General features: G+C 40.4%; 1 protein-coding gene across 2 annotated transcripts in view; it reads right to left on the minus strand.

Annotated features, from left to right (window-relative positions):
* Positions 1 to 330: 330 nt before the first annotated feature.
* Positions 331 to 19,794, minus strand: part of DMGDH (dimethylglycine dehydrogenase) — a 69,957-nt gene continuing 50,493 nt past the window's right edge. For both annotated transcript variants that reach the window (XM_030323663.1, XM_030323658.1), the window contains exons 15-16: positions 6,346 to 6,480; positions 331 to 818 (exon numbers count right to left, since the gene is read on the minus strand). In XM_030323663.1, coding sequence (XP_030179523.1) covers positions 603 to 818; positions 6,346 to 6,480 — 351 coding nt within the window. In that variant the 3' untranslated portion in view covers positions 331 to 602. The remainder of the gene's footprint in view (positions 819 to 6,345; positions 6,481 to 19,794) is intronic.

The raw sequence follows: 19,794 nt of genomic DNA on the forward strand, positions 1-19,794 counted from the left end.
TACAGGGAATTCATTAGGAAAATAAGTGTTTCAGAGAGTTGAATAACAATTTATGTATCAATATTAAATTTTACTGTTTTCATTGTAATACATTATAAAAATTAAAACTATCCCTTATTCAACTACTGTTTCCTAATGAAACACATCAATGAATAGTATTGCATTTGTTTTTATGTAGAACAATTAGTTTGTTGTCAGGTAACAAGAACCATATGCAGATGCCCTAACAATTATATAATTTCCTCTAATTCAGTTATAATAGTGATTGTATATTCGCAAACACCTAAATGTTTTGCTGAATTTCATAAACAATATAGGGTAATAAAAACATTCATTTCAAATACCTTCATTTGAAAGAACAAAGTACAGCACTAATCCATTTTTCTTCCTTGTTTAGAAAAGAATTGTTAAAAAAAAAAAAAAGAATTGTTATTTTATTAAGATGAGAAATCTAGATTTTGATGATTTTGAATGAATTATTCAAATTATTCATTTGAATGAACCAATGAATTATTGGTTTCTTGTATTCCCCCCCAAAACTCAGTTATGATTTTTGGTAGTCATAGAGCAAACATAATTCAATTGCCTGCTGAGGGTCTTTTTCAAATTTTGTCCTTTCCATTTTTCTTCCGAAGCCGGTTTCTGGCTGGTTCTGTCAACACCAAGGGTTCCTGTATGACGGTTGCCGGATAATTTGTGCCTAACAGTTCAACTTCCACCTGTTGTCCTACTTTACTTAGCTCAACAGGCACATAGGCAAACGCCAGACTCTTCTGGACGCTGTAACTGTAGCTTCCAGACGTCGTGTTGCCAACCACCTGAAAAACAAGACCCAGCCATCCTCAACAGCTTGGCCACAGCCTTGTGCTCCTCCTCTCCAGACTGAACTCTGAAAAAATAGGTTTGCCTTACAATCTGAAAGTTTTAGGGAATACTGTTTATGGGGCTAACAGCGGGCAGAAAATATTCTCGTAAGTGAATTTAGGCTTACAAATTAGGAAAAATAGTTCTCAAAATAAATCATCAACAGTACTCTCACACTTCTCACTTTTAGGTAAGAACACCTGGTTTTTTTGAGTAGCTGGCACTATTTTGCTCAGTTTGGTGGCAAGAGATCTGATGGGAGGAAGACTCAAATATTTTTGCTTTAAATTTGAAAAGCATTATCTTCCAACCAGCTTGGCAATAATAGATACAAGGGAAAATTCCTAATAATCCAAATGTAAATTTACTCAAGTGTTCCTCTTGTGGTTTAGGATATGGCCTGCCAAAATAGTGGTGAAATAAACTATTGATACATCAGTAGTCAATGTGAAGCGAACTTTCTCTATGAATATATAGCATTTAGCGATTCCTGGAAATGGCGAGGCCCTTAAATTAATGTCAACTTTGCCCTCTCTAGATCTACCAGGTACAAAACATTTTGCTGGGCATTCTAGAAAATGACTGAGGTCTGGTTCCTACCCTCACGAGCTTCTAGCCTAGCTGAGAAATTAACACAGAGATGCAGGAAAATATAACCAGGGAGCCAAGAAAGTCAACATAATTAAGCCAGGATTTGTTCTACATTTTGAAGGTGGGTGGAATTAGTAGGTATATAAGGGGGACGAAACTTTGCAGAACAAGTGGAGACATGGAATTAGGCATGAGCAATCAAAATTAGGGAGGTTGAAATGGAATAAACTGGGATGGTAAACCAGAGAAAAGCACTGAGCAAACAAACAAAACCTAGGAGATGAAAACAAAGCCTTTATGCAGAAAAAAAAAAAAAAAAAAAATCTCATCAGGCTTCTTACAAAGATAAGAGAATGAGTGGAAACTAGATCTGAAGGAAAAGATGAAAGAGAAACATGCAAAAAAAATGCAAAAAAACAATGCAAAAAAAAAAAAAGCAATACAACAACATCAGGTTAAAACACCACGTTTGAAAAAATGTAAAAGGAAGACAACAAAAGCAAAATATGATAAATAGCCCTACTCAAAATGGCTTTTCCTGGCTACACAGCGTTGCACTAATCCTTACAGCCTCCCTGTTTCACACAGTGGGCTGCTTGTAGCTGGTGCTGAAAAATATTCATGGACATGAATCGGCCAGTGATCTTTCAGCTGCCTCAGCAAAGAGTCCACTACAATCAACAGTCTTATTATAGCATTTCTAGTCTTTGAGATGCTGACACATTTATGACAGTAAGTACAGACTCCTAGCTCTGTGGTCCCAGTTTGTAATTATCTCACTGAATCCCCAAATCAGAAACCTCTCCATATCATTTCTGAGCTTATTATGGGGAGAACTGGTTGATTAAAAAACAAACAAACATGAATGCATTCATTAGTAAAAGCTGTTTCTCTGGCAGGTTATTAACTGCCAAGGTATTGCTGAGAGAACACATATGCTTTAAAACGGTTTTTCTCTTTTAGATCATAGTTAAGTAATGTAAGGCAGGGCTTTGGGTCAGGAAGATTGGAGTTTTAATCACAGCTCCTTGAAAGACTTTCTGGGTAATCTTGGTTTCACTTCCTAGTCTGTAAACCTGAGGTCTGTGTTTGGAGCCCTGGAGAGGTGACCTGATTTGCTTGGGCATCTTAAGAATATAAGAAGAGGTCAGACCAAGTCTCTTGGCCAAAGCCCCTAACTCAATGGGTCAAAACCCCACATCCCTCTTCAGAGATTCCCCAGGCCTTCCCATCTCTTAAAATCCCAGCAGTGATTCATCTTGCAGTTACGCCTGCATGAGTAACGTAAAGAAATAGTGTATTTATTGCAAGAGTGCCATTTTTTTAAATATTTATTGAATGCATTGCTTTCTGCTAGATTACTTTCATTTCCCCTTTAATTTCTCTCTAATTCAATGCTGAGTAACCCGAGTATTTCCCAAGTCTGGCCTTTCCTTTTGTCTCATTACAAAATCTCTAAGGAAAGGCTTTCCCTAGCAACAGTTTTATATCCTTCTACCTTAAAATATTCCAGATTCAATTAAATCTATTTCTTCTCTTTGCTCAGTGAATCACAAGAACAACCTGTGCCCACCTTCTGCCTAGTAGATTTTCATATTCTTTGTTAATCACAGGCTCTCCTTTTACCAATATAAGCAATCCTCATTTACGTTTAGCCTTGTCTCATTCCTCCCTTTGTGAGAATTAAAGGCACCTCTGGCTTAGGGGAGGTAACATGGTAGATGGCGTTTGAAAGAGAGAACATAATTTAAATTGGATGATACATGGTGTTTCTTTGGCTGTCTCTGTGTGTTTTTGTTTATAAATAATTAAAAAAGACAGCTTTCTCAACTCTCCAAACTTCATTTCTACCACACATCTTTAAAACTTCCCAGCAAAGCTGCTTTTATAACTAACAGAAGCCCTTTGCATGCCCACTCTTTTTCAAAAATTAAATCTTATTTAAAATCCTAATCTCTCCTTCCATCACTGCCCATCTCTCAATTGGACTTTACTTTTCCCCAGGGCACTCATCACTCTCAGATGTGCCATTTTATTTCATTTAGTATGTTCATTGTCTACTCTCTCTCCCCTGGGACGTAAGACCCATGGAGGCAGAGATGCTTGTCTGTTTTATGCACTGCCGCATCCCCATTGCCTAGAAAATATTTGCAAGAATAGAATACCAAATACCAAAGGCAGTACAAGTCTCAACAAAGTCAGGAAGTAAGAACAAAAAGTATGTCATCTCACTCCAGAGTATAAAGAGGATCCAGGAGATTCATCTGCAGGATGAGACGATCACCCTACTGAGCAACAAAGAGCAGACAAGTGGATATCAGGAAATTCAAGGGATATTTGATTTATAAAGCCAACTACAACCGGATTAACAGCTCTGTAAGCAGATGGCATATGGGAAGAAAGATGAAAAATATAGCATGTAAACTCAGTGCACAGAAACAGCAAAGGAAGTAAAATTCAAAAAGGAACTGGGGTTTCCAGGTCCCCCCTTCCCAGCTTTGAGATATAGTTGGCATGTAATGTTGTGTAAGTTTAAGGTACAAGTTTCCAGGCTTTTTAACTTGAATTTGCATGTCAAGACTCACACCATGTTTATCAGGGTTGGTTTGGGGTTGCATACAGAACACGACGGCATAATCTGCAACCTACGCCAAAACGGGAAAGCCAGCGCAAGGATGGGCGTGGACCATATTAGAAAGCTGGATGAAAATAGAGTGAAAACAGGAAAAACGGAAGATGGGGCGCGGGAAACTTGACACAGCTCATTTTCTAGGATGAGAAAATGGAGGTCCAGAGAGGCTAAGATCAGGTCAAGCAGCTAGTTAATGGCAGAGGTGTGTATCAGTTGAAAGTTGCAGGTGAATGTGAAGTTGGAGGAAATGCTTATTAAGAAAAGAGGTCTGGGGCGCCTGGGTGGCTCAGTCGGTTGGGCGTCTGACTTCGGCTCAGGTCACGATCTCACAGTCCGTGGGTTCGAGCCCTGCGTAGGGCTCTGGGCTGATGGCCCAGAGCCTGGAGCCTGCTTCCGATTCTGTGTCTCCCTCTCTCTCTGCCCCTCCCCCATTCATGCTCTGTCTCTCTCTGTCCCAAAAATAAATAAAAAACGTTGAAAAAAAAAATTATAAATAAATAAATAAATAAATAAATAAATAAATAAACGTTAAAAAAAAAATTAAAAAAAGAAAAGAAGTCTCAGGGCACCTGAGTGGCTCAATAGGTTAAGCATCTGACTCTTGTTTTCGGCTCAGTTCATGGTCTCGTGGTTTGTGTGATTGAGCCCCGTGTGGGGCTCTGCACTAACAACACAGAGCCTGCTTGGGATTCTCTCTCTCCCTCCCTCTCTGCCCCTCCCTCCGCTCTCTCAAAATAAATAAACTTAAAAAAAAAAAAAAAAAAAAAGAAGTCTGAACCAGATATTTAGAACCAAAAGAAGGGGGGAGACAGTGAGGTAAGAATGGTTCAAACAGGTAAACAACCTTAGCACAATTAAAGGTGAAGAGGTTCTTAAGAAAGAACTTGAAATCTGAAAAAAAAAATCTTTGGCTTCATAGTGTCTAATAACATCCACCCGCTTTGGGATGTACAAGAACTGTGGATCTATGATTAAGTGCTGAAGAGAATACTGTGGGACAGCAGAGACAGAGACAAGAGCAAATTGGCCTACTCAGCATGGCTTAGGAGAAAGGGTAAGCAATTCAAAGTCCGCCTATACACAGATCAGAAATCAGCTCTGTCAGTCACTGTGCAACCTCAAGCAAGTTAGCTGGGATCTGAACCCCAAAGTCTAATCTCTAAATTGAGATGATCATACCCATCTGGGAGGGGTGTTATAAAATTAGAGTAGTACACAAAAAATATCCAGCACATAGTAGAAACTCTGCAGATGTTAGTTCTACATCAAATGAACCCATGCCTCAGTCCAAATGGCCATTGGCTGAGAGCCAATTGATCCCAAAGGCTGAGATTTTATGCCACTGGCTTTCCTCACTTCCAGGGCTCTTTTTGTCACTGAAGAGAAGAAGAAAATGGAAACAAGTATCAAGTAGGCTGCAGTGCTTGAGAAAAAACCCAGTTACCAAATCTCTGAATCTTTGGGTATGGACCAAGCAGATCTTGTTCAATATGGAGCAGCTGTTTGGATGAGCTCTGAAGGCCCTGTGCTTACCCCGTGGTCTAAGCAGAGTCCCACATCTGTCTGCTAACACTGGCCAGAACACAGCAAAATCTTAAACCAAACTGGGTTTTACAAATAGTTGTAAAAAGTCAAAGAAATGAAGTTCAATTGGTAAGTTATCTGGTTTTACTGGATACTGATAGAATAAAACCTAACATACCCAAATGGGAAGAAGGCACATTTACTCTTTCTGAAGAACTAAATGGTTTCTACCGCTCGCTTTACTTTCCAAGGCTCTACTCTCTGTTGTCATGGATATTTTCATTTGGATTTTTTTTTTCTTCTGATGTGCTCAGGTTAGAATTACCTCTTTCTCAAAGATGTCTTAGAAGCTAAACCATCATGCCAAATTCTTTACAAAATTCATCTCTTGCATTCACAGATATGGATGTGGAGTGAGCACGTAGATCATTTTAACCTCTAACTCGTACCTTCCTCATTGCCCATTGAATTTTAAGCCCTTGGTTTTATTTTCTTTAATCAAAGCATAGAGAATTTTGTTTTTTAAAATGAGTAGCATTTCATTTTCCTTTCAGTTAAATGATTTCTGCTTCTTGAATGACAGCTCAAAAATCAAAGTGTATGACCCAACCAAAAGATAGGTAAATAGCAAACAAAAACCAAAAAACAAAACCCTAAAAGGAAATAGAGACAAGGAGAGTTTCTGGTACAGAAAAGCTGCAGTGGCCCCTAGCCACAAGGTCCTCAGCACTCACCTTGCCATCATACCAGATGCTTTCATTTCCCTCCGGATCAACATCGTCCGTTGCCAAGGTGAGGCAGACCAGTCTCCGTTTCAGCCCCTTGGCTTTAATCTGTTTCAGTGCTTGCTTTCCTATGAAGTCTGCTGGCTGCAGGAATCCAAGATAATGATGATGAATGAATGCTCAGACACTGTGACAAGGTTAGAGATGCAAGCATTTAAATTTGTCTTTGCGATTTTCTCGCCAATTACACATCAAATAAAAATACAGATTGGATCAAACGTCTAGACAAATATTTCTTAGTCCTCAAATGACAGTATCAGCCAGCTTTTCCTTCAGATAGGTTAGACTGAAGGGTAATAACTTGTGATAACAATTTTACCAGAACCACCTAGGCAGAAAAACATAAGGCATGATATTGCGATGGTGGATTATGAAAGCGACCCTTGTATCTAATGGTTCTGGACAGCAGTACTGGCTGGTGGTGAGCAAAGCACTACTCAATTTCCACCTACAGTAGGACACTTACAAGAAGGAAATTCATGTTTTTGATGTGTGATGTCAGAACAACCCCAAAACGCTGCACATTTCTTTCCTTCTCAGAATAATGGTCCAAGAAATTTACCAACTGTTGAGTTGTACTCAGTTCATTCAGGAATGTATTGAGCCCATACTATGTGTGAGACATGCTTACCCCTGTGTGAGTTGTAAAAGTAGATAGAGAATAAGCTCTTTGATCAAAAGTCTAACACAATGCTTTTCAAACTTGTTTTTCCTCCTTCGATGCAACACATGACAGATGACATTCCTATTCCTAATATGTTCCCCTGGTCACACTCAGAGTTATTCCTAATGCAACGCAAGTGACAGTGACATGGCTATAGGGATAACTTCCAGTCCATTCACACACCTCACAACAAACAGGTTAGTGATGACTCTTCAGTGGAGACACTTAGCTAATAAAGGAGGCACAATTCTACCTACCCAGAATGCCAGGGATACTAGGTAAGACTGAAAAACTAGCCAGAGGCCAAGAGCAGTGTCAGTGGAAGGAGGGAAGGCTGACCCAGGAGGGGTGTGGATTAAGGTTTCTACTTAAGGGAGCCCAAAAAGCATCTCTTATCTTACGAGGGGAAGGGGGTATCTGTGATACACAAATCACATCTCTATGAAGGAGATTTAATTAGAGATTATAATGTGAGAGGGGAAATTCTCAAAAGAGTTCCCATATACAGACTAACCATTCTCTGAAAGAAGAAAGCAAACAATTTTAATTTCCTCATTGGCCAAAGAAGAAAGGAAATAATATGTCATGCCAAAAATGTCCTCTGCCATCAACATTTAGGATTTACACAGCTCTTTCTGCACACAAAACATTTAGGATTGGGTGCAATGAATCCCCTTAACTGCTCAGTGAAACAGTGGGAGGGGTTCTCACATACCCTCTGCCTGATGACCACCCCCCAGTTTACTCCTTTACTGGTTCAGATCTTTTAGGATAAGCCCACAATGAAGTATGCTTTCTATAGATATTGCAAGTTTAAATTGCTGACCTTCACAGGAAACTGAAAGTTTCCATTGTCAGTTTCCATTGGCCAAGGTTAAAATAATTGCAAAATGAAAGTCCGATTACCTTCCCCAGTGTGATCCAGATGGTGAGAACCAACTATAAAGCTTTATTATGAAGCCAGATAAAAATTCAAAGACAGCTGGACCCGATGTTATTTAAGTCCAGACTGGTGGGGAAAAAAACAAAACCACCAACCCACAGAAAAAGCCTGATTCATTTGAATTCATATGTAAGAGAAATTCCTGGTAACAAGTCATAAAAAACTGTAACAGCCCTCCAATCCATCTTAAGGGTTAAGTGGCTTCAAGTTTATGCACCCCATGCTTGCTGATTTAAGTCCCGTAGTCTGTAGCCAGACTAATCTGCTTCCCTTGAGATCTGCAGACCATAGGCCTTGAGGAGTGAAGAACCAGACTTTCCCGGAAGAGAAGGACTAACCACATTTGCAAAAAGCCACTGCTCATGCTAGCACATCTATTTGAGGTCATGTCCACACACAACTAACCACCTGGGCACCCACTTCCACTGCAGGGAGCCCACTCACCCCCGTCCATGTCCCTCACCTTCCCCTCTAAGACCCTCTGCTTTTGCCAAGACAGGGAAGGTGGTCTTTGGGACTTCGGTTCACCGTCTTCCCAGGTTCCCAGCTTCCTGAATAAAGCAACTTTTCCTTCCCCACCATCCCTGTCTCTCCATTATTGATTTTTGAGTGGCAAGCAGCCACTCAGGGGTGCTGAATTCAGAACTGGTTCTGTCCGGTAACAAAACCATAGTTCATTATACTTAAAACATGTCTATCTAAATAGAGAAAGAACTTCAACAAATTTTTATGATCGTTTTCAAAGACAACTTGCTATCATGGAAAAATAGTGACAAGGGTGCTTTTAATTTTTCCTATTTTTATTTGCATTTACTTTTTTAGTGTTTATTTTTGAAAGAGAAAGAGAGCCAGAGGGTGAGCAGGGGAGGGGCAGAAAAAGAGAGGGAGAAACATAATCCAAAGCAAGCCTAACATGGGGCTTGAACGCACGAGCTATGAGATCATGACCTGAGCCCAAGTAGGATGCTTAAACAACTGAGCCACTGAGGTGACACTCTTACTTTTATTTTTTAATTTTTTTTTCCACGTTTATTTATTTTTGGGACAGAGAGAGACAGAGCATGAACGGGGGAGGGGCAGAGAGAGAGGGAGACACAGAATCGGAAACAGGCTCCAGGCTCTGAGCCATCAGCCCAGAGCCCGACGCGGGGCTCGAACTCACGGACCGTGAGATCGTGACCTGGCTGAAGTCAGACGCTTAACCGACTGCGCCACCCAGGCGCCCCTTACTTTTATTTTTTAAAGTTTGTTTGTTTGTTTATTTAAAGAGAGGGAAAGACAATGAGTCGGGGAGGGGCAGAGAAAGGGAGAGAGAGACTCCAAAGCCGGCTCCACGCTGTCAGCATGGAGCCCAATGTAGGGCTCAAACCCATGAACCATGAGATCATGACCTGAGCCAAAACCAAGAGTCAGACATTTAACTGACTGAGCCACCCAGGTGCCCCAACAAGGGGTGCTATTTAGAGTTCTTGTCTATATAGCAATCAATATAAAATGGGAAAAAAAAGTCTCACACTTTGTGTAGAGAAGCATTTTACAACAACACTGAGAGGCAAATGGGCTATTTTGTATGATTTGTGGAGGGCCATGAGATCATAGTTTCCTATAATGGAATCTGGATCTTTCCCATTAGAGATTCATTTAGATCTTGAAGGTTTGGGGTCTTCCTGCATCCATAGTAAGAGAATTTTCCTTCAATTATTTACTCAACTGTTGTTATCCCCCTGCTGTGTTCAGACACTGCGTCAGGCAGAAGGCATACAGAGATAAATAGATATGTTCTTGTAGTTTCTAGGAGGTCCCTGAGATGTCATTCCTTCTCTCCACATCACAACATGCCCAGTCCTGAACCACTTAAGCCAGTATCTGCTACACCTTTGGAGTGGCTGTGGTGAAAGATGGCCATGACCAAAGCTTTCAGAAATGGGTCCCCCCCCCAGGACAAACAAGCTTGACCATGATGCAGTCAAGTTCCTCCTGATACCAAGTCAGCCATGAAGAAAACAGAAGGCAACAACACACTTGTGTTCATTGTGGATTCAAGGCCAATAAGCACCAGATCAAACAGGCTGTGAAGAAGCTCTATGACACTGACATGGCCAAGATCAACACCTTGATCAGGGCTGATGGAGAGAAGAAGGCATATGTTCGAATGGCTCCTGACTAGGATGTTTTGGATGTTGCAAACAAAATTGGGATCATCTAAACTGTGTCCAGCTGCCTAAATATAAATAAATTTTTTTTCACATTATAAAAAAAGGGTCCCATGGGGCGCCTGGGTGGCTCAGTCAGTTGGGCGTCTGACTTCGGCTCAGGTCATGATCTCACGGTTTGTGAGTTCAAGCCCCACATTGGGCTCTGTGCTGACAGCTCAGAGTCTGGAGCCTGCTTCAGATTCTGTGTCTCCTTCTCTCTCTTCCCCTCCCCAACTTGTGCGCTGTGTCTCTATGTCTCTCAAAAAATAAATAAATGTAAAAAAAAAAATTTTTTTTTAAACCATAAAAATTTAAAAAGGGTCCCTTTGTGATGCTAGACAAGAGCTCCTGAGGCATGTGCTGAGGGGTGGGAGGAAAAAGGTGTGCTAGAAGGGGCCTAACTCCACCTTTGCCAAAATCACAATTTAACCAAAGTCTAAGAGGGAACATAAGGTATCAGCTCATCACAAGAAATAGGAAAAGTGGGGAAGGGGCCTCAGAAAACTTTCTTTAAAAGAGAAAAATAAATTCAGTGAAAATAAATATTAAATACTATTTACAATTTATTAGGCACTTGCTATGTGCCAGACACTATGCTGAATGACCTCATTTAATCCTCATGACATTCCTATGAGATAAAGAATTTTATCCCCCGTTTATGAGAGAGAAAGGCCCAACAAAGTTAAGGGTCTTTCCTGAGGCTCAGTTACATGGCCACACAAGACTTCACTTTTACATTTTATCCATGTATTTTTTAAAGTGACTATACCTAGAGTCTATCATTGGAAGGTCTAGGATATGTAAATCCTCTAAAGAATGTTTCTTTTAGGGGCGCCTGGGTGGCGCAGTCGGTTAAGCGTCCGACTTCAGCCAGGTCACGATCTCGCGGTCCGTGAGTTCGAGCCCCGTGTCAGGCTCTGGGCTGATGGCTCAGAGCCTGGAGCCTGTTTCCAATTCTGTGTCTCCTTCTCTCTCTGCCCCTCCCCCGTTCATGCTCTGTCTCTCTCTGTCCCAAAAATGAATAAACGTTAAAAAAAAAAAAAAAAAAAGAATGTTTCTTTTAAATTATTTCTGGGTACTCTGAACCTGTTTTGAAGGATGTTCACTACACAGTATTTTTGAACTACCAAGGAGGATTTGAAAACACTCTCAAGGTTACTATTAATGAAATCTGACATCTGTATCTGTACATCCTTAAATCAGGAACTGATCTGGTCAGCAATATTGTCCTCAGATATGAATGAAAATACTGTAATGATGAGGCGTCTGGGTGGCTCAGTCAGTTAAGCATCCAGCTCTTGATTTCCGCTCAGGTCATGACCTCACAGTTTGTGGGATGGAGCCCCACGTCAGGCTCTGTACTGACAGCAACAGAGCCTGCTTGGGATTGTCTCTCTCCCTCTCTCTCGGCCTCTCCCCCCATGCACACATGCTGTTTTTCTAAAAATAAATAAATAAGCAAACATTTTTTAAAAATTAAAAAAAAAAAGAAAATACTCTAACAACAACAAAAACCTAATTAAAAGTAAGGCACACACAGTTAAAACACAGGTAAAAGGTAACACCTCTCCCTGGAGACAATTCTCTTTTCCCAAGCTAACCTTGTGCCTGACACAGAAAGATTTAAAATAGGGCAGTGGCATTTCATTCTCCTTTACTTGGCTTTTCTTCCAAGATTGTAGATTTTATACATGAGAGAAGAAAATATGTCTGAAGATAAATGCTATGATTAAAATTGGTGCTATCAGGATGACCTGAGAACAAAATATATTTAATGAATCACTGCCAACTTAATTATGTAAACAGCTGTTAATATCTTGAGAAACACAAATTTCTGGGGGCACTGAGAATATAGCTCAAAAGGAGTCTTCACTTATGTTTCTTTTTTTTTTTTTAATTTTTTTTTTCAACGTTTATTTATTTTTGGGACAGAGAGAGACAGAGCATGAACGGGGGAGGGGCAGAGAGAGAGGGAGACACAGAATCGGAAACAAGCTCCAGGCTCCGAGCCATCAGCCCAGACCCCGATGCAGGGCTCGAACTCACGGACCGCGAGATAGTGACCTGGCTGAAGTCGGCCGCTTAACCGACTGTGCCACCCAGGCGCCCCATGTTTCTTAATCTACTAATTTTACGAAAGAGTAAAAGCAATTAAAATAGCTATTTGTAATATATACTAAATATAACATCCACAAAGATGATAACATTAAGATTTTAAGTGAAATAAAATTACTCATCTTATTAGCTCTACTAAAAGCACTTGTATTACCTCAAAGCATATGGAAATGAAATAAATTAAACTAGTATAGTTTTGGTTGTGATTCTTAGGTTAATGCACAGTTAGCCGAGATGTAGCTAAATCTGAATTTAACACAAGCAGTGCTAAGAAGGCTCTGATATGGAGAGTCAGGGTAGAAAATTCAAGGAAGTCATCGTTTTCATTTAACTGTCCCAAATCCTTTAAACCTACATATCTAAAGTCTCCAAAGACTAAATACAATAATTGGGGTAACATCCTGGGTCCCAAGAAAGCTCCCCTTAGAAACCAGGGGCAGCACTAGTGGGAAAATCATGTTCTTGCTTTGACAGGGATGGAGAGGGTTGCAGAGAGAACAGTTAGTCAACTGTCAATGTAAGTGGCAGAGTGAGATGGAAATCCAGGTGACAGATTTCTGCTACTTGTCCCCCAGTACTTTCTAGAAATGTTTCTTATTTTAAATGGGGCTCAGGGACCATCATTTAAACACAGTCCCGATAGGACTCCCTCTCAGGGCATGTGGCCATCACTAACTGACCGTTTATGTAAATCTTAACTTTCTTCCATCTGGTGGTGAATATCAGGTACATCTGTGCTTGTCTCACAGTCCAACTGATAAAACTGTATACAGGTGCATTTATCTAGGGGATGAATCAGCTGACCCACCACCCCATCAAGACAGAGTAGACTATCATTCCTTTCACCTTCTCATCATTAGAATCACAGTTTTTAAGCAGACAGAAAACATAAGGGTCTTTCCTGGGGTGATAAATGTACCAAACCTTGAACCCAAGCTTCTCAACTCTTGACTCTTTTTCCACTATGCAGAGCTTGGTAACATTCCGTGTATGTTTATAATGACTACAATTTCACTATCTCTTTATTAGCAAAATGTTAGGTTATTAGTTTAGAAACTTACATCTGTTATTATTGGCTCCTACCTACACAGTTTTCATTCTTTGCCCTTGGCAACGTAAAACAAAGTAGCTCTTTCTTTCTGTTTCTTTCTTTCTTTCTTTCTTTCTTTCTTTCTTTCTTTCCTTCCTTCCTTCTTTCCTTCCTTCCTTCCTTCCTTCCTTCCTTCCTTCTCTCTCTCTCTCTCTCTTTCTGTTTTTTTTTCTGAGACAGAGAGCACGCACACATGAGTGAGCTGGGGAGAGACCGAGGGAAAAAGAGAGACAGAACCCCAAGCAGGCTCTGAGCTGTCAGTTCAGAGTTCGATATGGGACTCTATCCCACACACACCACCCTGGGATCATGACCTGAGCTGAAATCAAGAGTCCAATGCTCAGCTGACTGAACCACCCAGGCCCCCCTCATCTAGCATTTTCTCAACAAAAGTACTAATCAGTTAAGTATTCTTTCTCAAAAAAGTATTTACTATAACTAGAAAAGCAACTCTCTTAACTAAAAGAAAGCTGGGGATAAACAGAAACCTAGAGAAAATATTTAAAATATTATTTATAATATTAAGCCAGGCCAAGAATTAAGTTACAGTTAGCATTCAAACCAAACTAAATTTTTCAAAACTGAAATAGCCCCCATTACATGTATGTTAGGACTTTTACTAGATTCCATTTTAACAAGAATATTTACGTTTCTATTTTTTTAAGTTTATTTATTTTGAGAGAGAGAGAGAAAAAAACGCACTCAAGTTGGGGGGGGGGAGGCAAAGAGAGAGAGCAGAAGAGAGAGAATCCCAAGCAGATTCTACACTGTCAGTACAGAGCCCAATGCAGGGCTCGATTCCACAAACCATAGATCATGACCTGACCCAAAATCAAGAGTCGGCCACTTAGGCAACTGAGACACCTAGGTGCCCCCAATATTTACTTTTCAGTTTTGGAGTCCAATAATCGAAAGGACAGCCATGGAATGCAACAGACCTGTGACTTTGGCAGATGTACTTTTATGTTTAACTGTGTTACTACTAATCACGATATAGACTTTTCATGATAGTTTTCATCTTTAGACTCAAGCGAAGAACAATTACCCATCTGGTTTTCACATTTAGCACTCGAGCCTACATGAAAAGTAATTAGATATTAAATATAACAAGAAACACATGAATAAATGAGTCCTAATAGGGACACAAGATCTTTCTTGCTGGGGTCTTTAAAAAAATGGAAAGGCTTTTCTCTACAGCTGTTTTTCCCTAGATACTTTTATATTCACTTCACTAAGATGGAACAAACTAACATTTATTGAGATACCACATGTTTTTTACTCCTCTCATAAACAAATGAGGTCGCTATTTTCTTCATTTTACAGATACGAAAACTGAAGTGTTGTTAGGTTAAGCAACTTGTTTACTTTCAGAGCAAGTGGCAGAGCCATAACTCAAACCCTTCAACAAATACTCAGGTCCTACTAATGACCAGACACAGCACTAGCCTAAGGATTCTCCAGCTGTCCTGGAGAAGCTCACAGACTAGCTGAAGCAGCTGACATTATGGGATATGCCAAGTATCACTACAGAGCTAAGTACAGCATGCTATAGAGCACGGGTTCCCAGGGGTGCCTGGGTGGCTCAGTCCGTTAAGTGTCTGACTTCAGCTTAGGTCATGATCTCCCAGCTCTTGAGTTCGAGCCCCGCATCAGGCTCTGCGCTGACAGCTCAGAGCCTGGAGCCTGTTTCAGATTCTGTGTCTCCCTCTCGCTCTGCACCCCCCCCCCCCGACTCACACACTGTCTCTCTCTCTCTCTCAAAATAAATAAACATTTAAAAAAAGAAGAAGAAGAAGAGGGGATTCACAACACTCCCCTGGCTTTCATTACCACCTATATGTGAACAATCCAAATCCATACTTTCAGAGCAAAGGTCCCCAAACACATGTGCAGCTGTCGGTTGGCTGTCCCACAGCCCCTCAACCCCACCAGTCCTTCCAGCCTCCCAATTACACCCTTTGTGTTTCCCCATTCGTGATCAGTATCCTAAATCCTCTTCTCCACTCCCTTCACATAGAGTCCCTCACGTGGTCTCCATCCTACCTTCTTCATATCACTCACACCTCTTTCTTCTCCATCCTATGTCCAATGCCTTAGTTGAAGCCCTCAACATCACTCCACTGCATTTCTTCAGTAATTGGGAAATGCTCTCCCAGTCACCAGGCTAGTTCCTTTTTAGTCTATTTTCCGTCATCTGTGGGTCATTCCTTACACAAAATTGTTCAGTGGCTCCACAGTGTCTCCAGGATTCACTCCAAATTCCTTAGCCTGGCAGATGAGACCTTTCATGACGAGGTCTCAGTACTTCTCCAGCATCAGCTCTTGACACTACTTTCAACAGCAAATTACTTGCTGGGCAACTGCTATATGCCACCCCTGAGCTGGGTGTTAGGAATAAAAAAGTAAACAAAATGTATTTTGTCCTGTCAGAACTTGTACTCAAGAAGCTTACATTCCATTCAAAAGAAAAAGGAAAAAAAAATAATTGTAAGCTGTGATACAACCTAGAAAGATACTGCAGGTGCAAAATGTATTTTAAAAATGATCAATAGGGGCATCTGGTGGCTCAGTTGGTTAAGCAACTGACTTTGGCTCAGGTTGTGATCACACAGTCTGTGGGTTCAAGCCCCGGGTTGGGCTCTGTGCTGACAGCTCGGAGCCTGGAACCTGATTTGGATTCTGTGTCCCTCTCTCTCTGCCCCTCCCCCACTTGCATTCTGTCTCTCTGTCTCTCAAAAATTAACGTTAAAAATATTTTTTTAATTTAAAAATTACCAAATGAGGGACGCCTGAGCGGCTCAGTTGGTTAAGCAGCCAACTTCAGCTCAGGTCATGGTCTCACAGTTCGTGAGTTCGAGTCCTACATCAGGCTCTGTGCTGAAAGCTCGGAGCCTGAAACCTGCTTCAGATTCTGTGTCTCCCTCTCTCTCTCTCTGCTCCTCCCCAGCTCATGCTCTATCTCAAAAATAAAATAAATATTAAAAAAATAACAATATCAAGTGAAATCCAACAATATAGAAAAAGATAACCCGTCATTACTAAGTGGATTTTGCCACTAAAATGAAAAGTTGAGTTAACATTTTAATATTAGTAAATGTCCTTCATTATATGACAAAGCAAAAAAGAAAAACCATATGTTTATCTCAGTAGATGTAGCAAAGGCATTTGCCAAAATCTGATATCCTGATTAAAAACAAAACTTTTAGCACCCAGAATAGATAGGAATGTCCTTAACTTGATAAAGAGCATCCATGAAAAACAACTAACATCACACTTAATACTCGATGCTTTCCACCTAAGATCAGGAACAAGCAACAATTCTATTTAACTCTGTTGAAAGTTCAGCCAGTGGAGGAACTAGTCATTGTGGTAATGCAAGATAAATAAATAAATAAATAAATAAATAAATAAATAAATAATAAAAGGCATCTAAATTAGAAAAGACAAACTATTTGCATACAACATGATTGTCCATGGAATCTACAAAAAGTTCAAAAAAGTACTAGAACTACTGAGTTTGGCAAAGTTGCAAATTACAAGATCAATACATAAAAACCAACTGTTTTCTATATACTAGCAGTAAAATGAAAATCAAAAATACCATTTAAACATTATCAATATGAAATACTTAAGGATAAATCTACAAAAACATATGCAAAATCTGCAAACTACAAGATATTTTTGAAATTAAAGGTGACCTAAGTAAATGGAGGGATATGTGTTTTTCATGAGGGCAAGACTTGAATTGACCTATAGATGCAACACAATTCCCATGTTTTTATAAATTCTAACATTCATGGAAATTCAAAGGACCTATAATAGCTAAAATGACTGAAAAAAAGCACAGTTGCAAGGCTACCACAACCTGATTTAAGCCACAGTTATCAATACAACACAGGAATCGAGAAAGACATATGAGTCAATAGAGTCCAAAAAAAAGAGTCCAGAAAGAGACTTCAACATTTATAGACAACTTATTCTTGACAAGGGTACACAGGTGATACAGTCCAGAATGTACAGTCTTTCCAATGAATGGTAATGAAAACAAATCTGTGGGTATATGCACAAACATAAACTTTAATTCATATCTGGCACTAGATATAAATATTAACTAAAAATAAATAATAGGCCTAAATGTAAAAAGTTGGTAAGACCTCTAGGAGGAAACAGCAAAAAAATCTTTACGACTTTATGACACCAAAAGCATAATCGGTAAGAACAAGTTGATAAGGACTTTAAATATTAACAAATTTGGGGCGCCTGGGTGGCGCAGTCGGTTGAGCGTCCGACTTCAGCCAGGTCACGATCTCGCGGTCCATGAGTTCGAGCCCCGCGTCAGGCTCTGGGCTGATGGCTCAGAGCCTGGAGCCTGTTTCTGATTCTGTGTCTCCCTCTCTCTCTGCCCCTCCCCCGTTCATGCTCTGTCTCTCTCTGTCCCCAAAATAAATAAAAAACGTTGAAAAAAAAATTAAAAAAAAATATTAACAAATTTAAAACTTCTGCCCTTGGGGTGCCTGGGTGGCTCAGGCAGTTCAGCATTTGATTCTTGGTTTCAGCGCAGGTGATGATCTCACAGTTCATGGGTTGAAGCCCTACATTGGGTTCAGTGCTGATAGCATGGGGCCTGTTTGAGATTCTCTCTCCCTCTCTTTCTCTCTGCCCCTACACCGCTCATACTCACTCTCTCTCTCTCAAAATAAATAAACCTTAACTAATGGCACTTTAAAAAAATAAAATAAATAAAACTTCTCTTTGAAAGACACTATCAGATGTATTAGATGAAAAGAAGACATGGGGCGCCTGGGTGGCGCAGTCGGTTGAGCGTCCGACTTCAGCCAGGTCACGATCTCGCGGTCCGTGAGTTCGGGCCCCGCGTCGGGCTCTGGGCTGATGGCTCGGAGCCTGGAGCCTGTTTCCGATTCTGTGTCTCCCTCTCTCTCTGCCCCTCCCCCGTTCATGCTCTGTCTCTCTCTGTCCCACAAATAAATAAACGTTGAAAAAAAAAAAAATTTAAAAAAAAAAAGAAAAGAAGACAGAGTGGGAAAAAATATTTGCAGAGCATGTATCTAATAAAGGACTTGTACTTAGGATACATTAGGAACTTTCAAAAACAAAAAAACAAAAACAACCCCATTAAAAATGAGTAGAAGGGGCGCCTGGGTGGCTCAGTCAGTTAAGCGTCCAGCTTCAGCTCAGGTCATGATCTCGTGGTTTGTGAGGTCGAGCCCCGCATCAGGCTCTGTACTGACAGTTCAGAGCCTGGAACCTGCTTTCTGTCCCTCTCCCACTTGTTTGTTCCTTTGTTCTCTCTCTCTCAAAAATAAATAAACATTAAAAAAAATTTTTTTTAATTAGTAACAGAGGGGCACCTGGGTTACTCAGCACCCAACTCTTCATTTCAGCTCAGATTATGATCTCACAGTTTTTAAGTTCAAGCCCCACATCAGGCCCTTGGTGGCAGTGCAGAGCCTGTTTGGGATTCATTCTCTCTCCCTCTCTCTCTGCCCCTCCCCTTCTCACTCTCACTATAAATAAACTTGAAAAAAAAAAGGAGTAAAAGAGGGGTGCCTGGGTGGCTTAGTCGGTTAAGCATCCCCCTCTTGATTTTGGCTCAGGTCATGATCCCAGGGTTGTGGGATCGAGCCCAGAGTCACCCCAGAGTCATGCTCAGTGTGGAGTCTGCTTAAGATTCTCTCTCTCCCTCTGACACTCTCCCTGACTCACTTGTGCATACTCGCTCTTCCTTCATAAATGAAGAGATAGGAATGGTGGACATACAAATAAACAGATTTTCAATATCAAGTCACTGAGGAAATCAAAAGTATGAGACCCTACTACTTACGTCATAGAGTAACTTAACAAGACTGACCATGACAGGTGTTGGGTGAGGATTTGGAGGAACAGAAACTCTCATTAACTAGTGGTGGGAATGTAAAATATAAAATGGTTCACCACTGTGTAAAACAATTCCTTACAAAGTTGACATATACGTGTCATTTTATGCAGCCATTCCACTCCTATTTACCCAAGAGAAATGTCCTAAACTAGAAACAACCCCAAAGTTCACTGAGTATATAAACAAACTGTGCTATATACATACAATGGAATCCTTTACTTAGAATTAAAAGGAATGACTTATTAATACATGTAATACCACAGATGAGTCTCAAAATAATTATGCTTAGTGAAAGAAACAAAACCAAAACAAAATATATTATGAATATATTATAGGATTCCATTTATATAAGACCCTAGAAAATGCAAAATTGTCTATAGTGACAAAAAGTTCCTTGGGAAGTAGGTGAAGGTATAGGGAGGGTTGGGAAGTAGGGACTACAAAAAGGCCTGAACAAATTTCTGGGAAGAGGGATAGGCTTACCATCCTCAATTG

This window comes from Lynx canadensis, chromosome A1, assembly GCF_007474595.2.
Source record: "Lynx canadensis isolate LIC74 chromosome A1, mLynCan4.pri.v2, whole genome shotgun sequence".
Taxonomy (NCBI): Eukaryota; Metazoa; Chordata; class Mammalia; order Carnivora; family Felidae; genus Lynx; species Lynx canadensis.